The sequence below is a fragment of the Hyperolius riggenbachi genome, chromosome 5 (genome assembly GCF_040937935.1).
Source record: "Hyperolius riggenbachi isolate aHypRig1 chromosome 5, aHypRig1.pri, whole genome shotgun sequence".
NCBI classification, from domain to species: domain Eukaryota; kingdom Metazoa; phylum Chordata; class Amphibia; order Anura; family Hyperoliidae; genus Hyperolius; species Hyperolius riggenbachi.
The window spans coordinates 294,575,852-294,590,014 of NC_090650.1; the positions used below are offsets into that span (position 1 = coordinate 294,575,852).

General features: G+C 43.3%; 1 protein-coding gene across 3 annotated transcripts in view; it reads left to right on the forward strand.

Annotated features, from left to right (window-relative positions):
* NETO1 (neuropilin and tolloid like 1) overlaps window positions 1-13,654 on the forward strand; it is a 156,041-nt gene extending 142,387 nt beyond the window's left edge. For 2 of the 3 annotated variants that reach the window (XM_068234674.1, XM_068234676.1), the window contains one exon: window positions 13,291-13,654. Coding sequence is in view for 1 of the 3 variants with exons in the window: in XM_068234676.1 (XP_068090777.1) it covers window positions 13,291-13,345 (55 nt within the window). In the remaining 2 variants the exon portion in view is untranslated. Of the gene's footprint in view, window positions 1-10,504; window positions 10,536-13,290 lie in introns of those variants that run through there. The other variant, XM_068234675.1, reaches the window with a different exon arrangement.
* Window positions 13,655-14,163: the final 509 nt, after the last annotated feature.

Sequence of the window (14,163 nt, forward strand, 5' to 3'; positions counted from 1 at the left end):
ACTGAAATCAAAATGTGGACAGATCAATACATATGTTATGTAAGTAAAACAAGTATTTATCTATTATACAGTATATGTGTTTTTTTTCTGTGATAGTATGGCTGTCCCTGCTGCTTTAAGATTTACAGATAATTCAGTGGTAAACCATTGTTATTGCTTATTCATAGACAGTGATGAGCGAAAATGCAAAAATTTGTTTCGCCGAAAAAAGCACTATTATCGGTACGACATGCAAATTTTCGATCGGATATTTCCGCGTTTATTTTGGCCTAATGTCTGTTATTTTTGTGTTAAATTGCAAAGCCCCCTTACAAGCTAGAATACCCAAATGAGCAGCGTATGTTAAGGAGATCAGTGGGTATAAGTAGAAAAAATAATTTTTCAAAAAGACCTTATAGTTTTGGAGAAAATACATTTTAAAGTTATGATAGGAAAAAGTATACATTAATGTTATTGTTTTTAGTTAAACGCCTCAATATACATAGTGATTTGAATAAGAAAAAATAATTTTATCAAGTGCACGTGTCAGTATTATTTATTACAGAGGCAGAGGGGAGCAGCAGCTCGGTCAGAGTGACCATCACCCCCATAAGGCAGGAGAAGCAGGCAGTGTACATATCCCATAAAATGACAGTGGCGAGTGGAGCAGCAGCTGGGTCAGAGGGACCCCCATAAGGCAGGAGAAGCAGGCAGTGTACATATCCCATAAAATGACAGTGGCGGGGGGTAGGGCTGAGCTCTCGGATTCTGAATTTTGAGTTTGACATCGGAATTTGGCAGTTCCGAGTGCACACTCGAAACTCGAAAATTTGGCAGTTATGGCTGAGTATTGAGTTCGGATTTCCATTGAAGTCAATAGTGCCAAATTCCGCGGTTAATTGTGAAGTACATGTTATCATCGCCAAATTTGGCATGTATATTAAGCAGATGAGTTGGAACATGGTAAAAAAAAATGTGAAAAGATCTTATGGTTTTTGAACAAATCGATTTTGCTCAAACAAACTGTGCAAAATGACACTGCTGCAGTACAGCAGTTACAGCAGTTACTGCATTCCAAATTCTGTATACATATTGTATACATTTCATGAAAACAGATAGCGTGGGGTCCCCCCTCCCAAGCCTCCTTAACCCCTTGTCTCCCATGCAGGCTGGGATAGCCAGAATGCGGAGTCCCGGCCATGTGGGGCTTCGCACCCTGAGCTACCAGCCCACATAGTCCATGGTATGAGGGGCTCTAGAGGAGAGGGGCGGCCAAGCTTTCCCCTCTTCCCCAAATCCCTTGTCCAATCCATGGACAAGGGGCTCTTTCCCCTCCTCTGCCCCAGGAGGAGGTGGGGTCCGCCGATATCCTGGGGGGGGGGGGGTTCATGGTGCCATCTGGGGGTCCCCATTAAAAAGCGGTTCCCTGGAGGCCGCCCCCTCCCCAGGAGAAATGAGTATAGGGGTACGAAGTACCCCTTACCCATTTCCACAAAGAGTTAAAAAAATAAATAAAAACAGGACAACCAAAAAAGTCCTTTATTGTTCTAGATTAACCAGGGATACTTACCTTGCGATAATCCCAAGCCAGTATCCTCAGGAGTGGTTCCACGCCAGTATCCTCTAAGACAGGGCTGCCCAATAGGTCGATCGCAATCTACCGGTAGATCGCGACCGCCTGCTTAGTAGATCGCGGCCGCTTGGCCGCGTCGTCAAATTTTACTGCCCTGCAGCCATGGCTGCACAGCCGCAGCTGTCAGATTGTGCTGCTACTAGCATCGGGGAGGAAAGGGAGAGGCGTGGCTGAAGGGGAGGCACGGCTAAAGCGGAGAGCAGCAAATTAGGAGACAGCATCTCCTCCCCTCAAGGCTCCTCCACACTGGGGGCGGGAGCAGGAAGTATATGGAGGCTGCTTAGGCTAATGGAAGAGAGCAGGCACGGTGAGATATGCAGTAGCTTACAACTGAAATAGATTACTGCAGTAGATACAGTAATAGATTTACTGCGCGCAGCTAGCCAGCCAGCCAGGGGAGGGGAAGTGTCTGTTGCCACAGGGGGAAGCCACACTATCGGCTCTGCTCTCGCTGACAAGCACTGGCCCATCACTCGTGAAAGTGTACAGCAAAATGGACAAATAGCTTCAGAAGAATTCTGAGGCTATTTGCTATGTTTGAAGGGACTATAAGACTGTCTGTGCTGGGATAGGGAGCCCCCCTCGCTATCCCAGCACAGACAGTCTTATAGTCCCTTCAAACATAGCAAATAGCCTCAGAATTCTTCTGAAGCTATTTGTCCATATTGCTGTACACTTGTCACGAGTGATGGGCCAGTGCTTGTTCATGGGGATCCATGACATTGTATGGGAGAGAGAGGTTCTGCAGCTATTTGCTAGGCTTTGAGGGGGGGGGGGGGAGAAGAATTCTGGATTGTGGTGGTGGGGAGGGGGGGGGCGATGGGGTGTTTGTTATACTGTACAGGACGGGTGGTAGATCTCATGGACCCGATGGTTTCTAAAGTAGCTCGCGAGCCGAAAAAGTGTGGGCACCCCTGCTCTAAGACATCCCACCACCCTCCCACACCAACAAACTCCCACCACTGAATGGTCACAATCATCGTCTGCATCTGTATAGCAGAGGCTGGGAACACAAAAATGTTGCCTTTGAAACAAGACATTTTGGCAAACAGTGATGCAATCAAAATGGCCGCTGGGAAATCCCAGAGGCCACACTTGAGTGGCGAAACCAGACATTTTTCACATAGATGGTGGGTCCCGGTGACAAGAGCAGGAGGTGCCCTGGTCCCCTGGACCCACCTATTTATGTGAAATAACGCTCATTCTGACACTCTGAGGTGGCCTCTGGGGAATGGGGATTCCCCAGCAGCCATTTTGTATGTGGCACTGTTTGCCGAAAATTCTTGTTTCAGAAAACAATTTTCGTGTTTCCAGTTAATGCAATACAGATTGCAGAGGCTGTCTACAGCCATTCAGCCCCGGGAGTTGGGAGGGTGCGTGGGACCTCCTAAGAGGATACTGGCGTGGGATTATTGCAAGGTAAGTATCCCAGGTTAATTTAGAACAATAAAGGACTTTTTTCATTGTTGTGTTTTTATTTCATTGTTGTACTTTTATATAGTACCCCTTACCTTATAAATAGGTAAGGGGTACTATATACCCCTATAGCCCCCCCCCCCCACAGCGGCAGAGCAGGATGGGAAGCAGCGCTAGAAGGAGGGGCAGTGGGGACAGCACCCCCTCTCCCTCTCCTGGATCCCCCCCTTCTCTCTCTTCTCCCCGCTATCCCCGCAGGATGGGAAGCAGCGCTAGAAGGATGGGCAGTGGGGACAGAACCCCCCCCCCCCCACACACACACACACCACCCTTACCTGGGTCTTCTCTTTCTCTTCTCCTCACCATATAGTAACGGCAACTTCAAGCTCAGCAGGCGGATAATTACTCACTTTCGTGTTCCAAGCACTAGAGCGCAGAGTCAGTCACCACAACTCTCCGCCTTCAATGCCGCCCACTGTGCTTCCGCTAATCGGGAAGCAAAGTGAGCGGCATTGAAGGCGGAGAGTTGTGGCAACTGACGCTGTGACCCAGTGCTTGGAATGCGGAAGTGAGGTGAGTAATTATCTGCCCACTGAGCCTGCAGTTGCCGTTACTATATGGTGGGGAGAAGAGAAAGAGAAGACCCAGGTGAGGGTGGGGGGGGGGTTCTGGCCCCCCCTCGCTGCTGTCCTCGCTGCCCCTCCTTTTAGCGCTGCTTCCCATCCTGCTCTGCCGCTACAGGGGGGGTCCTGGCGACACCCCCTCGCTATCAGTCACCTGGTGCACTACGCCCCTTGTGCTCTGTGGTAGAAACGCCCCTGTGTGGGACCACTTCCCCTTTAACAAATGGATCCACGGTGGTCCTCCCCAGGTGAAAAGGGTATAGGGGTATATAGTACCTCTTACCTATTTGCACAAAGAGTTAAGAAGAAAAACACAACAACAAAAAACGTCCTTTATTATTCAAAATTAACCAGGGATGCTTACCTTGCGATAATCCCATGCCAGTATCCTCAGAAGTGGTCCCACGCCAGTATCCTCTTAGGAGGTCCCATGCACCCGCTCAAGTCCTGGGGCTGAATGACTGTAGACAGCCTCTGCAATCTGTATTGCATAAGCTGGAAACATGAAAATTGTTTTCTGAAACAAGAATTTTCAGCAAACAGTGCCACATACAAAATGGCTGCTGAGGAATCCCCGTTCCCCAAAGGCCACCTCAGAGTATCAGAATGAGCGTTATTTCACATGAATGGGTGGGTCCAGGGGACCAGGGCACCTCCTGCTCTGGTCACCTGGACCCACCATCTATGTGAAAAATGGCTGGTTTTGCCACTCAAGTGTGGCCTCCAGTGATCAGGGATTTCCCAGCGGCCATTTTGATTAGATCACTGTTTGCCAAAATTTCTTGTTTCAAAGGCAACATTTTCGTGTTCCCAGCCTCTGCTATACAGATGCAGAGGCTGACAGTGACTATTCAGTGGCAGGAGTTTATCTGTGTGGGAGGGTGGTGGGATGTCCTAAGAGGGTACTGGTGTGGGACCACTCCTGAGGATACTGGTGTGGGATTATCGCAAGGTAAGTATCCCCGCTTAATCTACAACAATAAAGGACTTTTTTTCGTTGTCCTGTTTTTATTTCTTTTTTTAACTCTTTGTGGAAATGGGTAAGGGGTACTGTGTACCCCTCTACTCGTTTCTCCCGGGGAGGGGGCGGCCTCCGGGGATTGGCTTGTTAAAGGGGACCCCTGGATGGCACCATGAACCCCCCAGGATGTTGGTGGCCTCCACCTCCTCCTGGGGCAACTCCGCATTCTGGCTATCCCAGCCTGCAGAGGGGACAAGGGGTTAAGGAGGCTTGGGAGGGGGGACCCCACGCTGTCTGTTTTCATGAAATGTATAGAATATGTACAGTGGCTTGCAAAAGTATTCGGCCCCCTTGAAGTTTTCCACATTTTGTCACATTACTGCCACAAACATGAATCAATTTTTTTGGAATTCCACTTGAAAGACCAATACAAAGTGGTGTACACGTGAGAAGTGGAATGAATCATACATGATTCCAAACATTTTTTACAAATAAATAACTGCAAAGTGGGGTGTGCGTAATTATTCAGCCCCCGGAGTCAATACTTTGTAGAACCACCTTTTGCTGCAATTACAGCTGCCAGTCTTTTAGGGTATGTCTCTACCAGCTTTGCACATCTAGAGACTGAAATTTTTGCCCATTCTTCTTTGCAAAACAGCTCCAGCTCAGTCAGATTAGATGGACAGCGTTTGTGAACAGCAGTGTTCAGATCTTGTCACAGATTCTCGGTTGGATTTAGATCTGGGCTTTAACTGGGCCATTCGAACACATGAATATGTTTTGTTTTAATCCATTCCATTGTTGCCCTGGCTTTATGTTTAGGGTCATTGTCCTGCTGGAAGGTGAACCTCCGCCCCAGTCTCAAGTCTTTTGCAGCCTCCAAGAGGTTTTCTTCCAAGATTGCCCTGTATTTGGCTCCATCCATCTTCCCATCAACTCTGACCAGCTTCCCTGTCCTTGCTGAAGAGAAGCACCCCCAGAGAATGATGCTGCCACCACCATATTTGACAGTGGGGATGGTGTGTTCAGAGTGATGTGCAGTGTTAGTTTTCCACCACACATAGTGTTTTGCATTTTGGCCAAAAAGTTCAATTTTGGTCTCATCTGACCAGAGCACCTTCTTCCACATGCTTGCTGTGTGCCCTACATGGCTTGTGGCAAACTGCAAATGGGACTTCTTATGCTTTTCTGTTAACAATGGCTTTCTTCTTTCCACTCTTCCATAAAGGCCAACTTTGTGCAGTGCACAACTAATAGTTGTCCTATAGACAAATTTCCTCACCTTAACTGTAGATCTCTGCAGCTCGTCCAAAGTCACCATGGGTTTCTTGACTGCATTTCTGATCAGCGCTCTCCTTGTTCGGCCTGTGAGTTTAGGTAGACCGCCTTGTCTTGGTAGGTTTACAGTTGTGCCATACTCCTTACATTTCTGAATGATTGCTTGAACAGTACTCCGTGGGATGTTCAAGGCTTTGGAAATCTTTTTGTAGCCTAAGTCTGCTTTAAATTTCTCAATAACTTTATCCCTGACCTGTCTTGTTTGTTCTTTGGACTTCACGGTATTGTTGCTCCCAATATTCTCTTAGACAACCTCTGAGGCCGCCACAGAGCAGCTGTATTTGTACTGACATTAGATTACACACAAGTGCACTCTATTTAGTCATTGGCACTCATCAGGCAATGTCTACTGGCAACTGACTGCACTCAGACCAAAGGGGGCTGAATAATTACGCACACCCCACTTTGTAGTTATTTATTTGTAAAAAATGTTTGGAATCATGTATGATTTTTGTTCCACTTCTCACGTGTTCACCACTTTGTATTGGTCTTTCACATGGAATTCCAATAAAATTAATTCATGTTTGTGGCAGTAATGTGACAAAATGTGCAAAACTTCAAGGGGGCCGAATACTTTTGCAAGCCACTGTATACAGAACTCGGAATGCAGTTACCTGTACTGCAGCAGTGTCATTTTATACAGTTTAAAAAAACATTTTTCCTATGAAACTTTGAAATCGATTTGCTCAAAATTATTTCTTTTCACAAAAATGTTTTACCATGTTCCTACTCATTTGCTTAACATACGTGGCAAATTTGGTGATGATAGCATCTATGGGGACTTTACAATTAACCGCAGAAGTTGGCACTATTTAATTCAATAGAAATGCACTCAGAACACTAAAATTCAGAACATGAAATTCAGCTTTCGCATGCAGTACACCAAATTGTGGCGAAATCGGAATTCAGCTGTTCCGATCAGCCCTAGCGGGGGAGCAGCGGCTCAGTCATAGTGACCATCACCCCCATAAGTCAGGAGAAGCAGGCAGTGTACATATCCCATAAAATGACAGTAGTGGGGGGAGCAGCGGCTCGGTCAGTGTGACCATCACCCCCATAAGTCAGGTCCAGGAGAAGCAGGCAATGTACATATCCCATAAAATGACAGTAGTGGGGGGAGCAGCGGCTCGGTCAGAATGACCATCACTCCCATGAGTCAGGTCCAGGAGATGCAGGCAATGTACATATCCCATAAAATGACAGTGGCGGGGGGAGCAGCGGCTCGGTCAGTGTGACCATCACCCCTATAAGTCAGGAGAAGCAGGCAGTGTACATATCCCATAAAATGACAGTGGTGGGTGGAGCAGTGGCTTGGTCAGAGTGACCATCACCCCCATAAGTCAGGTCCAGGAAAAGCAGGCAGTGTACATATCCCATAAAATGACAGTGGCGGAGTGAGCAGTGGCTCAGTCAGAGTGACCATCACCCCCATATGTCAGGTCCAGGAGAACCAGCAGATCAGGTCTTTCTGACATTATTTTCAGATCTGACAAGATTAGCTGCATGCATGTTTCTGGTGTGATTCAGACACTACTGTAGCCAAACAGACCAGCAGGGCTGCCAAGCAACTGGTTTTGTTTTAAAAGAAATACATTTGTCAGCCTCCATATTCCTCTCACTACAGTACTCTTTTAAAGAAGACTTTTGTTTTAGAATACAAGTACAGTCTAGCCTGCTGTAGCTTGTATTTGTGGAGTGTAACGATTGAGGAACTTTCTCCGTGATCAGCGCACAACGCGTGCGCTGACACGGCGGAAATCCTCCACAAGCGTGTATTTGCAGGCACCCAGCAAAAGGTGCTACGCACCTGTAGAGGGAAATTCCTGTCGGCAGATGGCGCTGGGGAGTGCAGAGGAACCAATCCTCTGTACCTCCACAAGTGCCAGACAGGAATTGTACGAAGCGCAGAACGCAATCGCAAGAGAGGCGATTGCGAATGAGATTGAGCAAAGGGACAGGTTGTATGTGTGTGCGCCAATCCAGTCGCCACCCCGCGACCGCGCACACACAACAGCAGATATGAAATAGGAACGCGATCGCGAGAGGTGCGATCGCCAGATGTGACACAAGGCAGATCAGAACAGAATACGAGGGTAGCAAAGGCACAGCAAATAATATAATAAGGAGATACGGAAAATAACAAACGCTAGCTAACCGCGAACACCGCACTCATTCACAACAGTGCACGCGGTTATGCGCGGTCTCCACGTGATAAGCACAATAGAGACAAGCACGCCTAACTAACCATCGACAGACAAACATGAAACAGAGGACGCGAGCGCTTGCTTAACGGTTACCTCACCGAGCCTCCAGCAAGCGTAGCAGACAAGACAGACACACGAAAACAGGGACAAGCGAGAAATAGGATCCACAGCACTAGCGAAAAGTAGCTAGCGCGATCCCAGAAGACAGAACAGAAGGATCCCCAGCGCTAGCGAAAAGTAGCTAGCGCGATCCCAGGAGACAGAACAGAAGAGATAGCTGGTAGCAACCGCTGCACCAGCTATACTCCAAGAACAGAGTTCAGAACCATTTCCTGTCGACCACCTTTGGGACAGGACAATGGCAACAGGCAAGACAAGACAGAACAGGCAATACAGATAATACAACCTGACTGGGCTAGAAGGGGAGCCTAAAGCAACCTCCAGGAATTAACTATACTAGATAGCAATGGCTGACACTCCAGCAGTGTCCATCAGGAACAGACCATGGAAAGGAAATGACCAGCAAAGCCTTCTGGGAAACATAAAGCTCTTATAGTGCCAGTCATCAAAGAAGGCAGGTAGGGGATTTGCATAACGAATGTATGCAAATTCCCCAGCAAGAGAACAGACCAGAAACTTGCAATGGAAAGACAGGTCTCTGTTCCAGAGACCTGCAGCCCACAGACTAGAGGAATGGACAAACAGCTGTCTGCCTGTGCAGCCAGCTGAGCGGATCATCACATGGAGATTTTCAAATTACAAACTGCAACACACAGTAGACTGCAAATAAATGAGCAGTAGCTAGCTAAGCTCTCTCTACACCTATCACATCCACTAACTCTTCCCAACAGAGGCTGGTGTGTCAGAGAGCTAGTCTTATACTCAGGGGGCTGTCTGTTGTCTGATTGGTTGTAGTTATATAGTTCCTGGGTCAATTCTGCTGCTAAAAATCATGGGAGGCCTAATATGGGGAGTGAAGACATTACTTCCTATAAATTTTCGATTTTTCATGCTAAGCACATGTCGAATATAGCAGTTATTTTCAAAATTTCGCACTTCTCCTTTAAATTTCGCTGTTGCCCGAAAATGCGAAAATTTGAGATGAAATTTCGCAAAAATTTGTTGAATTCGAAAATGGGATGTTCGATGCGAAAATGAGTTGGGCGAAAATTTGCGAGCAACACTGTTCATAGACCTGATAAATTGAGCGTAATTCGAGGCCAGTTTAGGATATCATTAAGGTACCGTTACCATTACCAACATTCCAGTATTAGTTTTGTGACAGAACTTCATCAGGGTTTTAGCCACTTCTTCCTGTCCTTCTCAATTCTTAAAGAAAACAACAATAATTTAGATAATTGCCTAGGTAGAGGGAAGCCTCTGGATCCTAGAGGCTTCCCCAAACCCCCTTGCCTTGCTATTCCAGCGCCAGGACCCCCCAAGCTTGTGGCTGCGCTCCTGTATTAGAACAAGCATGTCTGCACCACACAGGAGGGCTTATGTCTGTACAGTAGCATGGATGGGCTTAGCTGAAAAAGCTGAGCCCATTCTGCTCCATGGTAGAGGGCTGGTAGAAGCCATCCGTGCCTGCACATTGGGGGTGACCTCCACAAACAGGCTGGCGTGAGTCTCAGAGCTAGAATGGAGAGGAGGAGGAAGAAGGAGGAAGCCTTTGGATTATCCTGAGGCTTCCCTCTACCTAGGTAACCACTTCAGCCTACAGACTTGTTTCACCTTATGCATCCGAGCAACTTTCACCTCCCATATATTCGCCAAGTACTTTATAACAACTTATCACAATGAATTGATCTATATCTTGTTTTTTTCCGCCACTAATTAGGCTTTCTTTGGGTGGTACATTTTGCTAACAATTATTTTTTTCTAAATCCATTTTAACAGGAAGATTAAGAAAGAAATGGAAAAAATGCATTATTTCTCAGATTTTGGTCATTATAGTTTAAAATGAATACATGCTACCGTAATTAAAACTCATGTATTTTATTTGCCCATTGGTCCCGGTTATTAAACCTTTAAATTATGTCCCTTTCACAATTAATGGCGCCAATATTTAATTTAGAAATAAAGGTGCATTTTTTTAATTTGTGTCCATCACTATTTACAAGCTTATAATTTTAAAAAATATAATAATATACTCTCTTGACATGAATATTTAAAAAGTTCAGACCCTTAGGTAACTATTTATTTTTTTATTTTTTATTGTAATTTTTCAACTTTCATTCAGTAAGTGCTTTTAAAAATAAAAAAAACCCTGAAAATCCCCCATGAGGAGGTGGACTACTGCAAAACCTGTCATATTTGTCTTGTGTTTATTTCCTATTACAAACAACAGGAACATGGAAGAAAAGTAATTTAAAGTGCATTTTAATGGGAGAAACATACATCTAATAAGTATGTACAAGTACACATGTATTTTACATTTTACAATACTTTGTACCTTATCCCTTGGCATTAGAAATGTTAATCCCTTTCTAATGCCAAACCCCAACCTACTTCAGTAATGTACAGTCCTTGCTTACCACCTCCCAATACATTCCCTCCTTTCATCTAGCGTTGCTCTCATTGGGGCTCACATCTATTGTCCTTACCACAACATAGTGGCCCTATGTTGTGGTAAGAACAATAGATGTGAGCCCCAATGAGAGCAACATGGACGCCAGTTAATGTGCATGTACATTTCTAGGGTGTGTGAGTACAGAAGTAAAAATAGTAAGAAAAAAGTAAACAAAATATCTGAGATTGTATTTACAATTGCATTCAGACAGAGTCCCAGATCTATTTGCTTATTTTCTTCTATTATTTTGATTATATAGTCCACTGCACCTTCACAGAGCCTGCTGCCCCTGCTGCCCCTTCACAGGAAACCCCTAACAACTCTAAGCACCACCACTCCCCACTGTACCACCGCTAACTTCACCAGAGACCACCACAACATTGTTGTTCTCTGGCTCACTAAGCTACAATACAGCATAGGAATCATCATGAAAAGCATTTCTAAGTCTCCTATCCAAGCTCCCCATTGGTCCTCTGGTTGGTCCATTCAGAATCCACCATGAGAAGGATTCAGTTGTTCTTATCGAAGGACCAATTGGGCACCTGGACAGAAAATTCTAATATTTTAAGACTCCTGGCAAAGGCATCTTTGAATTTGCAATAATGGCTTATGAAATGACCAATGGGCAGTGTGGTGAGGTTGATTTGCAGTATTGGTGGAGGTGTGGCAGAGAGTGGCAATGTTGGGAGTGCTTGACAGGATTTCCAGTGCCTGGCAGCGTTGGTTGTAGGGGAGCAGTGGGACGCTGTGAAGTGGATCGGATCAAAGAAGTGCAGTGGTAGTCTGGTGAGTGGCAGTGGATTGTGGGCAACTCTGCAATCAAAATTTTCAAAGTAAAAAAGGCAGAAGTTAGGAAGAGAAGAATGCTAGAAGATCAGAAGAAAAGACGTTTAAAGTGAACCTGAACTAAAACAATTGTATCTATAGTCCTATTCATAAGTAGGATTTTCTTGAAATCCTATGGTCTTATTTTATGTATACTAGCTAAACACAAAACTTTTATTTTGTTTCAGATGAATTATGAGAGTTTTAGATGTTTTGCAACCACCATCTCAAACTCTTGGCATTTTTTTTTATTTATTCCCTTCATTCAGAATTGTCTCTCTCTTGCCATGCAACAGTTTTACATCCTGTATTTGTTTATCAGTAAGATTTACTAAACTCAGGTTCCTCTGAAAGTGTCATTTGCATACCTGAGTTCTTAACCCTTACAGTGAGAAAAATAAAAACAAATGTTTTGGTAATTTCTCCACTGCAAATTGTTGAAAAGTTATTTTAAAAAGAAGTTGAGGAATTATCTCCTAGGAGAAAACTCAAGAAAAAAGTTACTTGCATATGGTCCAAAAACTGTTGGCCATCATACTACATGGATGTGATAAATTTGGGCAATCATTGGCCAATCAAAATTGAAGGTGTGTACCCATTCAATTTTGATTGACCAATAATTATCCAATATTGTCACTTCCACGTAATATGAAGGCCACTACATTTTAAATAAATATTGGCAAATACAAATTGGACCTGTGTATGTAACCTTAAGCCTGTTACACACTTTCAATCGTAAGTGGCCAATCACTGACCAATTTTACCACCTCCATGCAGTATGAGGGTCAGCAAATATGGAATACTACGAGCAGATTGTGTAGGTAAAACCTCATACTACGTGGAGGTAATGAAATTAGTTAGTGATTGGGCAAACAGAATTGAAGGTGTGTACTACCAGGCTTTTTTTTTAGTGAAAAGACACACTCACTTCATGGTTTGATTCACAACATTGTTTTGTGAGGAAACTTTAACTGTATAACACATGGGCCCATATGCAATTACGGTTTTCTCCTGAGTTTTTTTCTCTTAAAAATAACTTTTCAGCACATTGGGCTTTATTCACAAAACTTCTCATACATGACTTATCTATGTTTAATTGATAAAAATAACCTTTGAGCACACTTACAAGCAAATAATCACTCAAAGTAAGTTGTTCCGGAATAACTTCATTTCAATATTATGTTTTTTTACCTTAATTTTATTATATTTTGCTCTTTGGAAGCTTAAAAATGTAGCATACATAAGGTGAAAACAGAAGAAAACAGGTGAAAATCTTTGTGAATCATCCCCATTGTAATTGAAAACGTATCAAAAAGTGGGTGAAAAAGTACTCTCAAAAATATTTGGCGTATTTTCTTGCTTGCTGGTGGCTCAAAAGCAATTATATAGACAAGGGGCCATATGCAATTGACTTTTTCACCTGAGTTTTAACCCAGGTGATATTTTTACTACTTCTATGCCTTTTAATCCACAACCAAGCAAACAAAAACTCAAAATAATTTTGACAGTACTTTTTTACCTACTTTTTGGTACTTTTTTCCATAGCAAAGTGCTAAAAGGTTATTTTAAATTGAAGATGAAAAATTATCTCCTAGAAGAAAACTCAGGAGAAAAAGTAAACTGCAAATGGGCCACTTACTTAACATTGCAATTCAGTGACTGCAATGTGAAAATAAACAATTTCTTGTTAAATGTCATTTTGTGAGCATTAATATGTTTGTTTTTGCTTTTTGTTTTAGGGAGACGTGTTTTAATTCGTTGTTTTGCTTTCAGAGAAGAACTTTTTGCTACTAGGAGATAAGTGAGTTTGTTCTTTTCACATCCATTTTCAGAGAGTGGACTCTGTTCTTAACTCATTTCACTGCCTTGTTACAAACCTAGGACTTACAGACACCTATCCTCAACACGAAGATTCTGCTACTAAATGACATTTGTTGTATTTGGTTGCTGGCCACCAAGTGCTCCTTAGTTTTTAAATACATTTTGAAATTTACTGGATACTTGAAGAAGAATCTAGTTACTGATTGCAGATACCCCAGCATTATTTGGAATTTGCGTTAATGAGCTGAAATTTGTTTTATGTTTTATTAAACAAAGCTAATGTGACACAAAATAATCTTCATAACTCTAAATAAACTTTCTTAATTTGTATATATTTTTATCTTATAAATTACTTTAAATAAACAGTTATACTTCTTAAATCTATGAATTTGAATAAAATAAATAAAGATCCCATATGCAATTGGATTAAATAAAAACAATTACACAATTAAGAGTATTTTTATAGTATTACTGAATGGCAATAAGATATTTTTTCTTCTGTGTTGATTCCTATTTACATTTTTATTTACTAATACCTTTTATCTTGTTCTTCTAGCATCTGGTAAGTCGTTCAAATGAAAATACTAGGGTTAGTTTACTAATCGGAAGGAAAGCTTTTTGTAATCTTTTAGCTTAGTATGTTTGTTGTGGCCATGATCATTACTAGGTGATCACATTTTGGCCAGGCTGTGATATGGCCGCAATGTACAGGAACTGAGAATCATGCATGCATGTGGAACTTTTTCCTATTCATTGCCATTCATTGCACTGCCTGACTGGCTTGCCACACA